The 20535-nt window shown below is 40.6% G+C and overlaps 1 protein-coding gene across 5 annotated transcripts in view; it reads left to right on the top strand.

Annotated features, from left to right (window-relative positions):
• Positions 1-7791, top strand: part of susd1 (sushi domain containing 1) — a 63880-nt gene extending 56089 nt beyond the window's left edge. For 2 of the 5 annotated variants that reach the window (XM_062971846.1, XM_062971844.1), the window contains 2 exons: positions 2128-2221; positions 4787-7791. In XM_062971846.1, the coding sequence (XP_062827916.1) occupies positions 2128-2221; positions 4787-5072 (380 nt within the window). In that variant the 3' untranslated portion in view covers positions 5073-7791. Of the gene's footprint in view, positions 1-1525; positions 2222-4786 lie in introns of those variants that run through there. The other 3 variants (XM_008103423.3, XM_008103422.3, XM_062971845.1) reach the window with 3 other exon arrangements.
• Positions 7792-20535: the final 12744 nt, after the last annotated feature.

Raw genomic sequence — 20535 nt, 5'->3', positions numbered from 1 at the left:
GCAAACAAGTGCTGGGATTGTCTTTGCTTGCATGGCAAACCTTGTATAACATATATGGGCAAACTTCAGACATCCAGGTGTTTTGGACTTCACCTCTCACAATTCCTAACAGCTTACCGACTGTTTAGGGAATGGTAAGAGTTGAAGTCCAAAACACCTGGAGGACCGAAGTTTGCCCATGCCTGTTGTATAGGATTTGGTGTGGTTTATGCAGCTCTGTAACCTTAGTACAGGTTGACTAACTATCCCTTCTCCAAAATGCTTGGGGCCAGAAATATTCAGTATTTCGGATTATTTTGCATTTGGAATAACTGCATATACATAAGGGGATATCTTGGACATGTTACCCAAGTCTAAACAAAAAGTTTATTTATGTTTCATATATACTGTATATACATAGCCTGAAGCTTGTAATTTTATTCACAATATTTTAATGCTTTTGTGCATGAAACAAAGTGTGTGTACGTTGAACCATCAGAAAACGAGAATGCCACTATCTTTGTTACCTATATGGACAGTTATGGATACTGGAGTACAATCAGCCCTCAACATTTACAGGTGTTAGGGGCACAGAACCACTGTAAAAGTAGAAATATCCAACCTTCGCTCATCCAACGTTCTGTATTATCCAATGCAGTCTGCCTCCCACCCGGATCCACAGCTGTTTTTCTAGGCAGCAACGCTCAGTGGACAACAGGCCCAACAATAACACAAGTGCAGCCACGCTCCCAAACAAGTGGCAGACTTGTTGTAAAACATGATGTTTTGGTGCTTAATTTGTAAAATCATAATGTAATGTGGCATTTAATAGGCTTTTCCTTAATCCTTCCTTATTATCCAACATTTTTGCTTATCCAACGTTCTGCTGGCCCATTTATGTTGGATAAGCGAGACTACTGTACTGCGAAGTATTTAAAATGTTATTTTACCTGAGAGAACACTTCTTCTGCCAGAGGTTGTCTATAGAATTGCACTGGAGGACCTAGAGCAGTGGTTCTCAACCTGTGGGTCCCCAGGTGTTTTGGCCTACAATTCCCAGAAATCCCAGCCAGTTTACCAGCTGATGGGATTACTGGGAGCTGAAGGCCAACACATCTGGGGATCCACAGGTTGAGAGCCACTGACCTAGAAGTTGCTTCCTAGAGAAGTGTTTTTTCTCCAAGAATCTCTAGGTCCTTCAGCATGACTCTGTGATCAGATGGAAGTTACCTGTAGAGTCTTGCTGAAGGACCAAGATATTCCTGAAGAAAACATTTTAATCAAACCTGTCAGTTATCAAATTTGTAAAAGTCAAACCTGTAAACATGGAAGGCCGACAGATTTTTCATTGTACTTTTCCATAATGGGCCTTTATCTGGGTGGATAATTTTTCTTGTTTATTGCAGCAGAACTAGATAGACATAAACATTAGCATCATAAGCAACACGTATCTGCTGCTGAAGATATGTGTGGAGATGGGATCAAGAAGAAGGATGCTTATCCCTTCCTTGGTTGTTGATTCACTCTTATAAATGTGTTGTCGCAGGCTTTCATGGCTGGAATCACTGGGTTGCTGTAAGTTTTCCAGGCTGTGTGGCCGTGTTCCAGAAGCATTCTCTCCTGACGTTTCACCTGCATCTATGGCAGGCACCACTTCATCTCCTCGAGAGGACTCAGAGCAGTTTCCAGCATGTACAAAACAATATACAATGGCATGAACAAACAAACATAATAAAAACAATATCATAAAACAACAGTAAAAACAGTTCAATCTAAAATGAAGACACTTACAGTTCCAATCAACATGAAGGAGTCCAATACAGTAATCAAGGCTGAAAGGTAGACATAATCAATTAAAAAAGAGGTAAAGACTTGTACCCGAAAAACTCACAGCAACCCACTCTTATAAATGTCATCCCCTTGTGTATTTTCTCCTGGCGTTTCATTTTCCGACTTAAAGACTAATAAAGGAACAGATCTGCAAGGGGAAACTGGCATCTTGTTAGAATTATGCATCTCCTCATGCAACCTTTGATTCTCACCTGCAGATTTCCAGAAAGGCAGAGGATGACTCACAAGGCTGAGCTGTACCACTTGATGAATGTCTCCTTGAGGTTTAGCTGTTATCTTTTCCCCTTTTCATTTCAGATTTATCACCCCCACCCCAGCATTTGACTGTTGTCATATTAGGGTCAGTTGCTGCATTCTGCACCATCTTGTTACTTCTGTTTTGTACAGCATGGTACGTAGAGCTAAATACATACTTTTATTCACATTCATCTGCCCTGTTGAGTTAGGTCTGTACAAATGAATCAGCACCATGGAAAACCTCGGAGGAACTACAGGGAGATCAGTTGCAGAGTGTCATAGTGGATCCTTTGCCTGCAATGTGAATTCACTGTGAAACTTACAGACACATTTATTAATAAGTTAAATGCTGCGTGAAAAAGTAATTTTTGCAAAGACAGTGTGCCAGTCTTTATTCCAGCCTAACCCTTTGTCAATTAAATTAACTATCCACCAATTTTAAAAGCCTTTATTACACACTATGTAATATCATTTTTGTCCCTGGGTTATAGATTTACAGTAGAGTCTCACTTATCCAGGACTCGCTTATCCAACGTTCTGGATTATCCAACTCATTTTTGTAGTCAATGTTTTCAATACATCGTGATATTTTGGTGCTAAATTCGTAAATACAGTAATTACTACTTAGCATTACTGCATACTGAAATACTTTTTCTGTCAAATTTGTTGTATAACATGATGTTTTGGTGCTTAATTTGTAAAATCATAACCTAATTTGATGTTTAATAGACTTTTCCTTGCTCCCTCCTTATTATCCAACATATTCACTTATCCAACGTTCTGCCGGCCCGTTTATGTTGGATAAGTGAGACTACTGTATTTATTTATTTACAACATTTCTTTCTCCATCCCGGAGGGGACTCAAGGCGGCTTTACATATAGGCAACTATTTGACGAATTAAAAACTATATACAGTAGAGTCTCGCTTATCCAACCTTCGCTTATCCAACATTCTGTATTATCCAACACAGTCTGCCTTTTAGTAGTCTGTGTTTTAGTAGTCAATCTTTTCAATACATTGCAATATCTTGGTGCTAAATTTGTAAATAGTGTAATTATTACATAACGTTACCGTGTATTGAACTGCTTTTTCTGTCAATTTCTTGTAAAACATGGTGTTTTGGTGCTTAATTTGTAAAATCATAATGTAATTTGATGTTTAATAGGCTTTTCCTTGATCCCTCCTTATTATCCAAAATTTCACTTCTCCAACATTCTGCCGGCCCATTTATTTTGGACAATCTACTGTACAATTAAAATGAACATTTAAAACAGAATAATAAAATACATTAAAACAGTTACAAACATTTAAAAACAATACAATCACAATTAATCACATAATCCACAAACATAATCCAGGCTGTTCCTATAGCCATTGCTTGTCATTCCCTATCTATTTATTGCACAAGTTCTCCAAAGGCTTGGTCACGTTTTCAGTCCCTTATAGAAAATCTAATATCCCTGGGGAAGGAATTCCACAGCCGAGGATTTTTTTCCCATGTTTTTATGACAGAACTTATTAGGAAATGTCATTTCCTAATTGGTTCTGTCATAAAAACATGGAAAAAATTTATTAAACTGCAAAAACTTTGTTTTTGCTAGACATCCTGCAGCAAATTTTGCTTTAGTTTTAAAATGAATATGTCGCAGTCTCAACCAATTCATCATAGTTTGTGGCAGCCAGAACAACAAAGTTTCTGGAGTATAACAACTACAGTACTTTCAAAGTAAGTACTGCACAATTAAACAGGAAATACCATTTTCAAGCCAGAAACAGATAAATGTGGTTGAGTTCTAAACTCCAAGCCCTTCATATTCTTCTTTCCTTCAGTGAAGTTCACACTGAAGTGGCTCACTTTATGCTTTCCCCCCTCTCCAAAACCTGTGTCCACTCCTTTGTGTAATCTGAAAGCATAATCTATTCTGCTTGTATTATTAAGAAACACAAACATGGGTAGCTTTGTGTTTTGCTCTTTTTAATTATTCTTGTAACAGTGTTTGTTTATTTATTTACAGTATTTATATTCGACCCTTCTCACCCCGAAGGGGACTCAGGGCGGATCACAGAACATACATATGTGGCAAATATTCAGTGCCGTTTATACACAGACAAGACAGACAGTTGAACATAGATATAGTTATATAAGCTTTTCCCATCTTCGGCCTCATGGAGGCTTGTGCTTAGTTCCGGCCTTGGGGTGGTGGTGGTGGTGCTGTTGCTCCATCTCCCTGCTGAAGAGCTTTGTTCATAACTTCCTCCTTTTGATTGAATTGCCAGTATTTTCCTGGCATTTCCTTATGGGTGCCCATATACCTCCCCGCTTTTAAGTGGTCCCTATTTATCTACTCACATTTTGCTTTCGATCCACTAGGTGGGCGGAAGCTGGGCTAAAGGTCAGGAACTCACCCTGACCTGGGCTTTGAACTGTCAGCCTTTCGACTGACAGCTACAGCTGATGGTTTAAGCTGCTGTACTAACCTGCTGTACATATCTTCTCTGTGAATTTCAGCTATACAAACAGATAGCACCATTTTGTGTATGTTTGTGTGCAGAGAATGGGATGAGGTGGTTTCTTTTATTTATTAGAAAAATGAAAATTAGAAAAATGAAAACAAATGCTTTGTAATCTGTTTCTATGTCTATCAGTGTTGAAAATATTGTAATGTGGACTACTTTACTTTCTCTCCCTGTACCAATTCTTGACTCTTCTTTGCATAGTGCAGCAGTACCCACATCTCCAGATGAGCTGAGTGAAAAACCATTTTTCAGTAAGAATGGACCATCATCAGAGCATTGTATCATCTCCAAAAATTCAGACTCACTCTTCTTTAATACACCCATCTGTCAATTGTATAGAAGAGAGAATATAACACGGAGAGGGAATCGGGCTTCCTCCTTCATCTCGAATGCCCAGAGCCAGCAAATCTACCCAAAGAACATCAGTGTCTGCCTTCACGTTTCAAAATCAAGTGACGGTGTTTTGACTCATCTTCTTTTGCACTGACTTTTTATTGCTAATTATAATGGATAAATGTTCTTCTGCGTACACACATTTGGGAATGCCTTAGGAAATGTGAAATTAATGTTTCAACTCGCATGCAGAGGTTTGTTCATTCAGCCTCTCTGCACTGGAGTTAAAGAGAAACAAAGACAACTTGCGCTGTTTGAGTCGTGAATATTTTCTGGTCAACTAATGAGAACTGCACTGTATTAGTTCTTTATAAGGTATAAAGATGCTCCAAATCCAAATGGGTGTCGGGGTTTGGACAGAATTAAGGATATTCTACTTGATTCAGAATCAGAAAACATAAGGTACAACAAAAACAAAGTAAAATAAGATAAAGTGACGTAAAACACAAACCTCTTCTATTTGGGGGCATTTCCTGACCCCTGTCAATACCACTTTCCACCTGATGGGAGAAAATTTGTATTTTATAATAATTGTAATAATAATAATAATGATAATAATAATAATTAACTTTATTCATATCCAGCTCTATCTCCCGGAGGGGACTCAGGACAGATTACAGAACACATATATGGCAAACATTCAATGGTTAAAGGTAAAGATTTTTCCCTGACATTTAAATCTAGTCATGTTAGACTCTGGCGGTGGGTGCTCATCTCCATATGTAAGTCGTAGAGCCGGCGTTGTCCGTAGACACTTTCAAGGTCATTTGGCCGGCATAACTGCATGGAGTGTCATTACCTTCCTGCCAGAGCAGTACCTATTGATCTACTCACATTTGCATGTTTTTGGACTGCTAGGTTGGCAGAAGCTGGGGCTATCAGCGAGAGCTCATCCCACTCCCTGGATTCGAAACCCCAACCTTTTGGTCAGCAAGTTCCAATAGCTTAGCAATTTAACCCGCTGTGTCACTGGGGGCTCTCATACATTCAATAAACAGGACAGACAATACATAAACAGAGGTAAAGTCTTTTCCCCATCTTTCTCCATTTCTGGCATCTGGAGGCTATGCTTGATTCCAGCTATGGATTGGGGGGGGGGGGGTTCGCTCCATCTTCCGTGCTGAGGAGCTTTGTAATCCTTAGACTTCCTGCCAATCGAATCATCAGCGTGTCCTTATAGGCACCTTTTATTACTTCCCTGCTTAAAGTGGTACCTATTTATCTACTCACATATCTGTTTTCAGCTAAGGCTGACAGCAGGTGTTCACCCCAACCGAGGTTTGAACTACCAACCTTTCAGTTGGCAGGATTTTCTGCAGCAGCTAGTTTAGCCTGCTGTGCGAAGCCTGGCCTTTTTCTTTAAGCGAAGCCAACCAACCAGCTAACTATGTCACTAACTTATTAATATACATGGTTTTTATCCCATCCAGTATCAAGAGATCCCTGCAAACAAATTCAATGCCCCCCTCCTCTCAATGCAATGGAGAGAGAAAATCCATGTTGGCAGGATTTCACAACACTATGTACCCTGCCGATGCTATATTAACTTGTTTTCTTTAAACATGCACATTAAGTACAAGGTCATATAGAGCATCATCAAGCCCAGCCCTTGTTATCCAATTTGTGAATCATGTAAAGTGTATTCAGCTTTCCTCAAGTGCAGGCTTGTGAAAGGTTAAACTATAACTATTAGCATTCCCAGCTAGGTATGTCCAGTGGCATTGCTATCCTGGGGATAAAGGGAGTTGTAGTGCAACATATCTGGAAGACATCTGATTGATTGAGGACACTGTAGACTTTGCTTTTGGAGTCCTAGGCCTGCCTATCATCTTCCAGATATACTCAGTGAAGAGCAAACAGGATTGCAATAAGCTTGGAAGGTCTTCAATTCTTCCATGTTGGTCGATCTTACAGGAAGTATTTAGGCTCGCCTGCTACTCTTACTGTTCATTTCTCTTGTCCTCATTGACAGGAACAGCCTGTACATTTTGAGGGGATGGATTTATATAGATCCTATATAGGAGATGTGCTGTACTGTCATCATCATCACGGGAGATCACTTGTGGCCGAGTGTGATTATCTTCAGAGTCTTGGCAGTGGGTCCGTAAATGACCCCGGAGACGTTTTCTGGATCCACATGGCCTTTCACATTGAGGACATAGATTTCCACATGGAAAGTGGTCACAACAATAGGAGTCGTGGTGGTGCATTGGGTTAAACCCTTGTGCCGGCTGAATTGCTGATCTGAAGGTTGCCAGTTCAAATCTGTGAGATGGGGTGAGCTCCTGTCTGTCACCTCTAGTTTATAGAGGCATGAGAGAAGCCTCCCAGCAAAATGGTAACACATCCAGGCATCCCCTAGGCAACGTCTCTGTAGACAGCCAATTCTCTCACACCAGAAGCAACTTGCAGCTGGTTGGGTGGCTGACCTGCAACCCAAGGTTGGGTTGCTGACCTGAAGGTTGCTGGTTCAAATCCAACACAGAGAGTGTGTGGATGAGCTCCCTCTGTCAGCTCCAGCTCCTGCGGGGACATGAGTGAAGCCTTCCACAAGGATAGTAAAAACATCAAAACATCCGGGCATCCCCTGGGCAGCGTCCTTGCAGACGGCCAATTATTTCACACCAGAAGCGACTTGCAGTATCTTCTCAAGTCGCTTCTGACACAATTTAAAAAGTCATCACAACAAGGGTTTGTTTGATATGCCTTCCCCTTGGCTGTTTGTACACTTAAGGAGATGTAACTGTCTTTGGTTCTGCTCTGGGGAAAGGTTGGTAGACAAAATAAAAAAAATGGAATGCAGTAAATGACAATTCTGGAATGCTCTGTGATTTCCAATGTGCCTGCAGCTCAAAGAACTAGAAAAGTTTGAGCTGGAAATACTGTCAGTGTGATGGGGGTGACAGATAGTGCTATTTATATACAGCAAGGAGAGTGGGGTGGAAGGCTGGGTGATCTAAGACTCTGAAGCCTTTATATAACCCATCTGCTTCTAATGGAGCTTCCCAATGTACTTGCCTTGAGTGGGTGTATAGATTGGCATATAGCCAGCAGGCAGCCTCTTTAAAAACATGCTGGAAGTACCCGCACATTGAGTTTGCAGAAAAGCACAATATGCTTGCTGATTGGTAGAGTATGAAATTTTAATGACAACGGGTTGCTCGCAAGCCTCTGGTGCCAAATAATTGCAAAGCTGCCTTAGCAGCAAACATGAAATTGTGTGATTTCTGTAGTTGCTGTTAGGATGTGTGCAGATGCAAAAATCCTAATGTATGATGATGCAAATGAAAAGCTGTTTGGGGCGGGGGGCTCAAAACCGCTCGTGAGCTGAAACATTTTGTAAAAAAGGGTTTTTTTTTATTTATATTGGAGTATTATAGCCAGTAGGATATAAAAACTACAGTTAAATACCATTTGAATCTAAGGCACCACTGTATGTAAAAAAAAGACGGTGATAACCATATCTAAGAAACGAGCCTATTTATTTATTTATTTACTGTTTTTATATTCCGCTCTTCTCACCCTAAAGGGGACTGAGGGTGGTGGATCACAATGTACACCTACATGGCAAAAATTCAATGCCATATGAACATAGAGACAGAGACAGAGAGGCAATGTAACCTTCTCCCGCTTCCTGAGGATATGCTCGATTCCAGCCATGGGGAGCGGCTGCTTCATCATCCACCGTGACGCCGACTTCCTTATTCCAAACACTGCTGGACAATTTTTATGGTATCGTAAATTAATTAAATTAGCCTCCCCACATAAGTGGTACCTAAATTTCCTACTTGATAGATGCAACTATCTTTCGGGTTGCTTAGGTCAACAATGAGCAGGGCTATTTTTTATTTTGATGGTCTCATCAACAATGAGCAGGTGCTCACTCCGACAAGGGCTGGCCTCAAACTCATGACCTCTTGGTCATAGTGATTTATTGCAGCTGGCTACTAACCAGCCTGCGCCACAGCCCGGCCCAGCTTATGCGGTCTATACAATGCAATTTTCTGAATCCGCACCCCAAATAACACCAGGAACAAATCTAAAAATCAAGATGTCAGGATTTTTGTGGTTGTTGGGCTGTGCTATCAACTCACATAGACTAAGATCCTCCAATGTTAAGCATAGCATACCGTAATAGCATGGCATAATGTGGAACTATGCTATGGCTGCAGTGTAGGACTTACTGTTTCACTGTGATAGCTTCCCTTCAGAGCAGACTAGAGAGATGGGCCAAAACTAACAAAATGAAGTTCAACAGGGACAAATGCAAGATACTTCACTTCGGCAGAAAAAATGGAAATCTAAGATACAGAATGGGGGACGCCTGGCTTGACAGCAGTGTGTGCGAAAAAGACCTTGGAGTCCTCGTGGACAACAAGTTAAACATGAGCCAACAATGTGATGCGGCAGCTAAAAAAGCCAACGGGATTCTGGCCTGCATCAATAGGGGAATAGCGTCTAGATCCAGGGAAGTCATGCTCCCCCTCTATTCTGCCTTGGTCAGACCACACCTGGAATACTGTGTCCAATTTTGGGCACCACAGTTGAAGGGAGATGTTGACAAGCTGGAAAGCGTCCAGAGGAGGGCAACTAAAATGATTAAGGGTCTGGAGAACAAGCCCTATGAGGAGCGGCTTAAAGAACTGGGCATGTTTAGCCTGCAGAAGAGAAGGCTGAGAGGAGACATGATAGCCATGTACAAATACGTGAAGGGAAGTCATAGGGAGGAGGGAGCAAGCTTGTTTTCTGCTGCCCTGCAGACTAGGACACGGAACAATGGCTTCAAACTACAGGAAAGGAGATTCCACCTGAACATCAGGAAGAACTTCCTCACTGTGAGAGCTGTTCGACAGTGGAACTCTCTCCCCGGGGCCGTGGTGGAGGCTCCTTCCTTGGAGGCTTTTAAGCAGAGGCTGGATGGCCATCTGTCGGGGGTGCTTTGAATGCGATTTCCTGCTTCTTAGCAGGGGGTTGGACTAGATGGCCCATGTGGTCTCTTCCAACTCTACTATTCTATGATTCTATGATTCTAAGAGCAGTGTAGAAGGGCCACCAGAGACAAACGATGGGACTTCTTTCACTGAGATCTGCTTCTGGCTTGGGAACATAACTGAATAGGCAGAAGCCTCAACGTCTTACGGAGGTCTGTACAGATGTTATTGAAGGCATTGCAGGATGGCGTTTTCAGACTATTCCAGCCAGTGATGTCCAGAGTGGCAATAAGAAGCAGGACTCCTGTAACAACATCTTGATGTACCAGAGATCAATGGTGGGTGGAGGCTGGAAATGCCATCCTGCAATGCCCTAAATGTTGGCAGAATAACTATGCCTTGGTGCAGCTGTAGGCTGTTAGGTACATTTGGGGAGCTGGGTCAGGAGACAATATGTAAGTTACACATTCGTAACTACATTTGTAACTATTTCTATTACGTAGGATCTTTGTCTACATTCTAATGCACTAAAATATAAGTAATGCATTTATTTACCATTTAAATAAGAATTTCCTAGGGGTACGATTTTGTCAGATGGCATACTTCTTTTAGGGATTATTTTGGGTCCACATCATAGCATAATCAAGATGTTAACTTACTTAAAATGCTGACTTTGTTTTTTTAAGTGACCACCATATCCACCATCCATGAAAACTAAGCTAAACCTATTTTGCACCAGAGAAATGGAAGAAAAACAATTGAGATAAGACTATCCAAAGCTTTTTTCTAATTACTCTATGTAACATGATTTTTGTTCCTGGGTTATAAATGTTATTTCCTAATTGGTTCTATCATAAGAACATGAAAAAAGATGATTAAACTACAATTTTGCTATAGTTTGTCAGTGAATATCTTGAGTCTCAACCAATTCAACATATGCTGGTGGATGGGCTTAAAACCAACCTTAAAACTGTGGCATAGACACTGAGAACTGGGAAGCCCTGGCCTTTGAGCGCTCTAACTGGAGATCAGCAGTGACCATCAGTGCTGCAGAATTCAAAGAGGCATGAATGGAGGGTGAAAGGGAGAAACATGCCAAGAGGAAAGAGTGTCAAGCCAACCCTGACTGAGACCACCTTCCACCTGGAAACCAATGTCTTCACTACAGAAGAACATGTGGGTCAAGAATAGGTCTTCACAGCCACCTACGCATCCATCACCAAGACATTACACTTGAAGGGCCATCATCCTCGAACTACAAGGGATCCCCTAAGTAAGTAAGTGTGTGTTGTCAAAGGCTTTCATTGCAGGAATCACTGTTCCAGAAGCATTCTCTCCTGATGTTTCGCCCACATCTAGGGCAGGCTTCCTCAGAGGTTGTGAGGTCTGTTGGAAATGAGGCAAGTGGGGTTTATATATTTGTGGAATGTCCAGGGTGGGAGAAAGAACATTTGCCATACAGCCTGGAAAACTCCCAGCAACCCAGCAACTCAACATGGTTTGTGGCAACCACAAAAAACAGAATTTCTGGAATATAACAACCACTTTCAAAGTGCCACACAACAAGAGCAACTCTTTCAAACCAGGAACATTTTTTCCCCAAATTGTGTTACATTGTGTTATCAGCATAGTTAATGTGCTCTTGCATGCTTGTATGCATTATCTCTTCCCTTTCAGCCTTGAACCTTTTATCCTTTGGCTAGAGCTTGGAAGTTCCAGTAAGGACATTTGCAGCAGTTGTCTATGCAACTAAGAGATACGAAAGATTATGCCAAGGACATCAGTCTGATAGGAATTTCCATCTGACTTGTTTAGATGGCTATTTTTTTCTGATGTGTTTGTTGACATTGGTCTGGAAGTATAAAGGTTATTATAGCCCTCTTTAACTTTTAAAGTCGTATTTGTATTTCACACTAAATACGGCAGGGATTTGTGAGTATCTGACATGACACTAGAATAGGCATTTGCAAATTTTGGCCAAAGTTTGCCCATGCCTGCTCTAGAAGATGTTTTGTCCCTAGCAGTGTCCACAGACTCCCAAAAGGTTCTCCTGAGTAGGATCCGTAGTAGTGTGGTTCTAAATAGGTGGAATAATCTCCAAAATTGACCGAAAGTATCTTCAAAGTAAAAACTGACTGACCGTGGGAGGGACCAAGCATCCTGAAGGTTTAAGGAACGAAGTGCAACCACTTTTCCTTGTGATGGTGAATGTTTGCGTCTGGGAGCTAACAAATAGATCAAGGAGAGATGGTGGAAAACAGCATGAAAGGAGGGTTAAATCACATCACAGCGCTATGTATCCAATTAAAACCTGTCAGAGAAAGCCTGGCACCGTATTCAGCTACATTAATGGAAGCAATAACAGAAGTGATAAGCTTGCAGCTTTCAAAAAATAACAAGTATCGCGCCGCATCAGCAGAGTGATGCCCTAGTAATGTGAAGCGACATTCTATTAATCTCCCTTGAATGGCATAACAAGGGAGGTGGGGAAAAGTACAGAAAAGAGTTATATTGAAAATGTCAATTTTTTCTGGACATGATTGCTTTGGCCCCAGCTGCTTGTGGTTCAACAAGTGTTTCAAAAGCCATCTAAGCAGCCTCTTTCCTCTTGAAACATTGTTGAAGAGTTTGTAACCAAGCAGATACATTTGTGAATGAATCATTGTATGGTAATGGCTTTTCGGAGCTTCCTCCTAGGACAGGGGTCCCCAAACTTTTTAAGTGGAGGGCCGGTTCATGGTCCCTCAGATTGTTGAGGGGCCGAATTATCATTTGAAAAAAAAAAAAAGAGCAAATTCCTATGCTCACTGCACATGTCTTATTTGTAGTGCAAAAAAAAAAAACTAGCAACAATTACTTATTTATTTATTACATTTCTACCCCACCCTCTCTCGCCTCGAAGGGGACTCAGAGCGGCTTACAAGTTGTATGTACATACAATATATTATATTATTAGCATAGCACAATATTAGCATTATATATTACTATATTGCACTATACCACTATACCGTAATATTATTAGTAATATTACATTTAATATATATAATTAATATTATTATATTATACAATATTATTATATTGTATTATTATTATTATTATTATTATTATTATTATTATTATTATTATTATTATTATTATTATTATTATTATTAGCCACCCTGAGTCCCCGATTGGGTGAGAAGGGCAGGGGTAGAAATACTGTATTATTATTATTATTATTATTATTATTATTATTATTATTATTATTATTATTATTTACAGCATTTATATTCCGCCCTTCTCACCCCGAAGGGGACTCAGGGCGGATCACATTACACATATATAGGCAAATATTCAATGCCTTTTAACATAGAACAAAGACAAACAAACATAGGCTCCGAGCGAGCCTCGAACTCATGACCTCCTGGCCAGAGTGATTCATTGCAGTTAATTGCAGCTGGCTTGCTCTCCCTGTGCCACATAATATAATATAAATATTATATTGTATTACATTATAATATTTATTATCAATATTATATGTATACACAATATTTTTATTACAATATATTATATTGTTACCATATCATTCATTTACAATATTTCATTTACAATATTGGTAAATGAAAAAACAATACAATATTTAAAAATAAAAATAACTTTAACCAACATACTGTAAACTTATCAGGATTTCAGTGGGAAGTGTGGGCCTGCTTCTGGCCAATGAGATCATCAAGTAGGATTGTTGTTGTTGTGCCTTCAAGTCATTTAGACTTTGGGCGAGCCGAAGTCTAAAACTGAGGGTGGGGGCCAGGTAAATGGCCTTGGAGGGCCGCATCCGGCCCCCGGGCCTTAGTTTGGGGACCCCTGTCCTAGGAAGTATAAAGGCTAAGTGCTTGGCTGTGCCATCAAACTAGTCTCTGCCAAAAAGTGTTGGTGCCACACCAATAATGTAATAACAACAACAACTTCATTTTCATATCCCACCTCCATCTCCCAAAAGTGACTCAGGGCAGCTAACATGGGGACAAGCCCGATCCAACAAAAATTAAAACCAAACAGATTAAAACGTATCTCAATAGAATCAACAACATCTCCAAACTACATATCCCAGGATTCTACAGCATTGAGCAACTCCAGTTGCTCCTGACACACACACACACACACACACACACACACAAACAAGCATTGAGCCACAGCAGTTAAAGTGGTGTAAAACTGCATGAATTCTGCAGTGTAGATATATCCGGGGGTTCAAATCCCAGCTCAGTCATGGAAACTACAGAAGACGCGGCCGAGCTGCCACCCAAAATATATTATTTAACTCTTTGCTGCCACCAATTAATAATTACCAGTATGTACTTTTGCTGCCACCATTTAGAACGTATATGTGTGCCACCACTCACCACAGTCAGCACACAGAGAGACCCAAAGAAGGAGGGAAACTCTGTCTTATAGAGCATTGGTTAAATGAGCGGACAGGCCACCTCTTTATTAATATTAACAGGTAGACACATGAACATTTGTGGTGAAGTAAAACAGAAAATATGATGTTTATTTGATCTTGAACAGAAATGTTGCATATTGGTTTCAATAAAATAACAGGCTTTTCCTTTAGCAGAGAATGGTTCTTTTAACTTGAGTTTCTAGAAAATATGTTCCCTCACAAGGAATATAAACAGGCTTTTTAAACTTTTGAGTCCTCTCTTCCAGAGGTCTCTAAACTCAAGCACTCTAATCCTTAGAGGCTCACTACAATTCTTAGTACTTCTCCGTGAAGGCTAATTAAACTTTTCCTCAAAGAGGTTTCTCATTAACAGTTCCCAAACTTCTTTTCCTTCCTTCCTCTAAATTCCACTACCTAACTCTACAAACACCAAGCCCTATCTGACTAATTCTATGGCTGAATAGCTTTTACTGTCTCACTGGCTCCACCCACCTCCTGTTTTATCAACCAATCAGACTGCACTTCCATACATGAAGATGCCTGATCACTCCTCCCCCTGCCTGGCTTAGTTTTTCCAAGCAAGGCCTTGAATTGCCTTTACACACCAACCCTTCAAGGTAAGCCTTTGAACCACACTCGCATGTCATGGACACTTTGTGGCCCCATTTCTTAAGGTTGGCTCTGCATCTCGTGGTCGCAGAGCGCAGTCTGTGCAGCGCCTTCCAAGTCGCCCAGTCTTCTCTGTGCCCAGGGGGGGTTTCACATCTGGTATCAGCCATGGATTGAGGTTCCGGGTTTAGCCTGCCACTTTTGGACTCTTGCTTGCTGAAGCAACTTGGGGGATAATACAACTCACCCACTACCACCATTTTCTATATAGGAAGACGCAAGCAATGGCAACATGCCCCAAATTTTTCCAACATTTTCTCAGTGATGTAAAGACAAAAGACATTTCAAAAACTTTGAAAAAGTTTTTCTTTGAAAGTGAGTTAAAATATACAAATATTCCAAGCTTATGGGACAAATAAGTGCAAGCCTTTTGTAGCTGCCAAGCGGCATTTTCTTCGCCTCCTATTCTAATTAGTCTCTCTTCCCAAAGATAACTTCACCTCCTCGCTTTGTCATTCGTGTCAAAGGCTTTTCCGTTTAATTGGCTCTGAAGAAGAGGCAGCGAAGGGGACTACTGAATGCTTTGATGACACCATAAAACACCAGCCTTCTAAGAAAGAGGAGTGATATTCAGATGAGCTGACAGGCTGGCTGGCGAATGGACAGATGATATGTATTTCCTCATAAGTCTCGCCTAATTCCAAATGACTTCAGATGCTGTGGAAATTGAATCAGAATGATATGGGGACAGCTGTCAGGGGGACTTTAAAAATGAAATGACTTTCGTGCAAAACAGAGAGCTCTGTGGTCTCAGACAATGACGGATCTGGACCAAACTTGGCACGAATACTCAATATGCCCAAATGTGAACACTGGTGGAGTTTGGGGAAAACAGACCTTGACATTATGTGTGTTTTCTGATGGTCTTTGATACCCCCCGCACGACCCTCCCCAGGGGTCCCGAACCCCAGGTTGAGAAACTCTGGCTAGAGTCTGACGCCACAGAGAGATTTAGGAAGATCATCAGGATGTCCCCTCTCTTTGTTTCACTCAGTGGGGCATTTAAGACTTTTACACTGGTTTAATACGAGAGTGAAATGCACTCTTATTACAGATACTGTAATAAAGTTTTCTCCAAAACCATCTGAAGTTGCCAAGTGAGCAGTTTGCTGAAAAAAGGATGCTAACAACTAGAGTTCTCACATGCCTCTGGGTCCAGGAGAAACTGTTTATGGGAAGGTGTACTGGAGCATTTCTCACAGTGGTGGGTACATCGCTTTGCAGAAGTGATTATCTTGGAGCCTCTCAATCAGCCTCCTTTTTTTAGAGGTTATCTGCCAAGTTGGAACAAGGACAGGTTTGGATGTGGTGAGGATGTAGTGAGGCAGACTGATGGAAGTGTATTGTCTGCATCATCACGATGCTACAAATGAAAAAAAACCCCGACCAGATGGAAAACTGGAATTAGCAACAGACTGCAACAGCTGGGCATCACGCTCTGAGCAAAGATGATTGACCTTTTGCTCAATGTGGCTAGCAAACCTGTCACAGCAGGTAGCTGAAGGTTCTCTTCCCGAACGATCTGGGCTCCGTACCAAGAGATGTCTCGCCATCCTGAACAGAACATTTGGACAATGTGATTGTAGAAGCCAGACTGTGGCTACTGTTTCGTCAGCCTCATTGCTGCACAAAAGGCACAAGAAAAAATTCTCAGGAGAACCGAATAGCGTTGGCTTTTGTCCAATGCCTTGCACTTCAACCCTTTCAATGTGTGGTTGTATCTACACAGTAGAATTAATGCAGTTTAACTGCCATGATTCTGTGCTATATAATCTTTAGTTTTGTAGTTTCGTGAGGCACCAAAACTCTTTGACAGAGATTTTATAAAACTACATCTCCCGGGATTCAATAGCATTCAGCCATGGCAGTTAAAGTGGTGTCTAACTGCATTGATTCTACAGTCTAGATGCACTCTGCATTGATTTTCTGCATACCATGGGGATTTATTCGTCATTGTGCAAGGAGCCTCAAAAACTAATGACCCTAATAAATGTGATTTAAAACAAGGGTAATGACAGTATTGCAATCTTGCCAGTCTTAGGTACTTCTGAAATGCACTTTTAGTGTGCTGGATTAACCTTAATTTTGAAATCAATTAAAGGTGATTATCCTGACCATTTCATGCCCATTACTCATGTGTCCTTTATTTTTTGGGTAATCATTAGCATGGCTCACTCCTTGAAATGTTCCCCTTCAGCCTCCTTCTCCTTCAATCTCCTTCAATCACATTTTTCTTCAAGCACGCCCATCTCATTATATCTTTGTCCAAGCAAAGTCCTAACCTTTCAGGCTTTTGATTTATTCATGCCTCCCCCCCACCCTTCTCTGAATTCTATTTTATTCCATTACATCTATCTGCCTTTTTTCCTTCACGAGGAAATATATATATGTATTTGCTTCTCTCTTCTCCTACTCTCCTCCAAATATAGGATATTGTACGTTATGAACTAAGCAGTAAGAGTTCCCTCTGGTTCTGTTCTGACTCATGGCGTGAGCCAGGGGAGGACGTGTCACAGGGCCACTATCTCATCCAGAAAATATTGAATTAAAAGGGTGAGGTCACCACATTTCATATCTTTGTACTCGATGGAGACATCACTGCATTCATGATTTGTTCACCAAGAAGGCATTTCCAGGGCAGTTGGATATTTGACAGTCTTAGAAAAGAGGCTGTTCAGCCATGCTTTTGCTGTATGGCATAAGATAGCCAGGATCTTAGGTGCTTACATTACACTATGTAACAAGATTTGGAAAAAAAAATCTGTTCCTGGTTTGAAAGTGTTATTTCTGTTTAATTGTGTGGTACCTACTTTGAAAGTAGTTGTTATACTCCAGAAACTTTGTTTTTGTGGCTGCCACAAACTATGTTGAATTGGTTCAGACTCTTATGAGATATTCATTAAAATTATAGCAAAATGTGCTGCAGTATGTCCTGCAAACACAATGTTTTTGCAGTTTAATAAACTTTTCCAAGTTTTTATGATAGAACTAAGAAATGACATTTATAACCCAGGAACAGAATGTGTTACATACTTTTATATGGGATTATAAATAATTACTCCCTCTTATCCATTGGGGTCTCTGTGGACACCTAAAACTACCCGTCCAAGTGATACCTGAAGGGGCCTTCTCTGTGCCACTTTCCTGGAAACATAATTGACGTCAATCTCTATTTCATTTAGGTATCAAAAGCACATCTACATTGACCACTTAGGTCAGCTTGAGGAAGGTGGCCTCAAACTGGGTCCAGATTCCACAATATCCATGTCTTAACAGCTGTTTAACATCGTACATTTTGTAAGTGCTGCAGTTTGAAGCTACAGTAGTCCTGCTTATCCAACCTTTGCTTATCCAACATTCTGGATTATCCAACACAGTTTGCCTTTTAGTAGTCAATGATTTTGTAGTCAATGTTTTCAATACATTGCGATATTTTGGTGCTAAGTTCGTAAATACAGTAATTACTACATAATGTTACCGTGTATTGAACTGCTTTTTCTGTTGATTTGTTGTAAAACATTATGTTTTGGTGCTTATTTTTCCTTAATCCCTCCTTATTATCCAACATTTTTGCTTATCCAACGTTCTGCTGGCCCGTTTATGTTGGATAAGTGGGACTCTACTGTTTCAAACTGGATTATGTTGTCATTACTCCAAGTCCATCAAAGTCTTTGGGCCCTGTTAATTCGTCCGAAGTACTGATTAGAAAACTTGTCAAATCTCTGAAACCTACACCTGATACTACACTTGATCTTAGCCAAAAGGCTGAGAAGCGACCTACAATATGTTTAGCTCATAAGAACCAGTGTGGTATAGTAATTTGAATGTTGAACTATGATTCTGGAGACCAAGAATCCCTGCTCTGCCATGAAACCTTCACTGTGACCTTGGGCATGTCACATACTTTCAGCCTCAGAGGACGGCAAACCTCTTCTGAACAAGTCTTGCCAAGGTTTTCCAAACCCTGTGATAGAGTCGCCATAGATCAGAAACCCCTTGAAGGTACACAACAACAACGTTTAATATGTTTTAGCCTATTTAAATAGTATTGTTATTGTTTGATGTGTTGTGTTAATGCTATTTATAAGCTGCCCTGAAACCTTTTTGATATAGGATGGGGTATAAATATTTCAGTTCAGAAATTGAATAATATTTTTAACCAATGACAACAGGTTACAGCAGCAGAAGATGGTAAAGATTAATTGAAATGGTCAAAATCTTAACCACCCATATATATTTGTGTGTGTGTGTGTGTGTGTGTGTGTGTGTACATACATACACACACACACACACACACACACACACAGTGTTCCCTCACTATTTCAGAGTTCACTTTTTGTGGATTCGCTGTTTTGCGGTTTTTTAATAAACTCTAAAATAATATTATAAACCATTTTTTTTACAATTTACAGCCTAAGGAAGGGAGGAAGGAGAAGCCGAAGGGAGAGAAAAGGAGCCCAAGTGGCAACGAGAGGAGAAGGAGGCGATTTATCAACACACGATTGGTTGATAAAGACTTAAAATAGTGTATAACTACTAAAATAATGTATAAATATATAGCGTCCCTACTTCGTGGATTTTCACTTATTGCGGGTGGTCTTGAAACCTAACCCCCATGATAAGTGTGTGTGTGTGTGTGTGTGTATGGAGTGTGTGCGTGTGTGTATATACTGTATATATGTGTGTGTGTGGAGTTATACAACAGGTAGGTTGATAAGTGTAAATCAGCCAATTGTTTTTGAGTCCACGTTCCAGCGTTTTTCCTGACAATCCCTAGAGAAATTCCTCTGGTTCATGGCGGCTTTCATAAACATTACAGCCTTCTTTCTCTCCTGGTTTTATCACGGGAATGCGATGTTTATCTTCAAAGATTTTCGAAGAAAAGGTCCTTTTTGTCTTTGCTAGGCTTGGACCTATTTTTCCATCAAGCCACTGGAAATGATTCTCAGCCATAATTGGTTGCAGCCCGTGATTTTGCTGGGGCTAATTAACATGTGACACACATTCCTTGGTTTTAAAACATTACTCTGACAGATTTGAGAGTCACACTGGGATATTTGAGAGAGTCAGACGGTGAGCAGGCAGCTTGAATGGACTTAAAGACATTGCCGTTGGAAAGAAATGTGCAGATTAAAAAGAAAAGCTGGCTAAGCAAAAAGGATTAAACAGATTTGTAAAGAAAATACTTCGTTGTTACTAACATGATAGCGCTTGTGAAAAAAAATTATCTGCAATTTGTTTATTTTATCCATTTATATATTGTCCTTCTGCAGCAAGGCTCTCTGGGTGGGCAAATGGTTTAAAAGCCAGTGCAATTCGATCCTGAAAACAAAACCATAAAACTATATAAGCATGTTGGCAGGAGTGGTGCAGTGGGTTAAAGCCTTGTGCTGGCAGGACTGATGACTTGAAGGTTGGGTTGCTGACCTGAAGGTTGCTGGTTTGAATCCAACCTGGGGAGAGTGTGAATGAGCTCCCTCTGTCAGCTCCAGCTCCATGAGGGGATATGAGAGAAACCTCCCACAAGGATGGTA

The sequence above is a fragment of the Anolis carolinensis genome, chromosome 2 (assembly GCF_035594765.1).
Source record: "Anolis carolinensis isolate JA03-04 chromosome 2, rAnoCar3.1.pri, whole genome shotgun sequence".
Classification (NCBI taxonomy): domain Eukaryota; kingdom Metazoa; phylum Chordata; class Lepidosauria; order Squamata; family Dactyloidae; genus Anolis; species Anolis carolinensis.
Note: the sequence above shows the minus strand (reverse complement) of the source record. Positions and strands in the feature narration are given on the sequence as shown.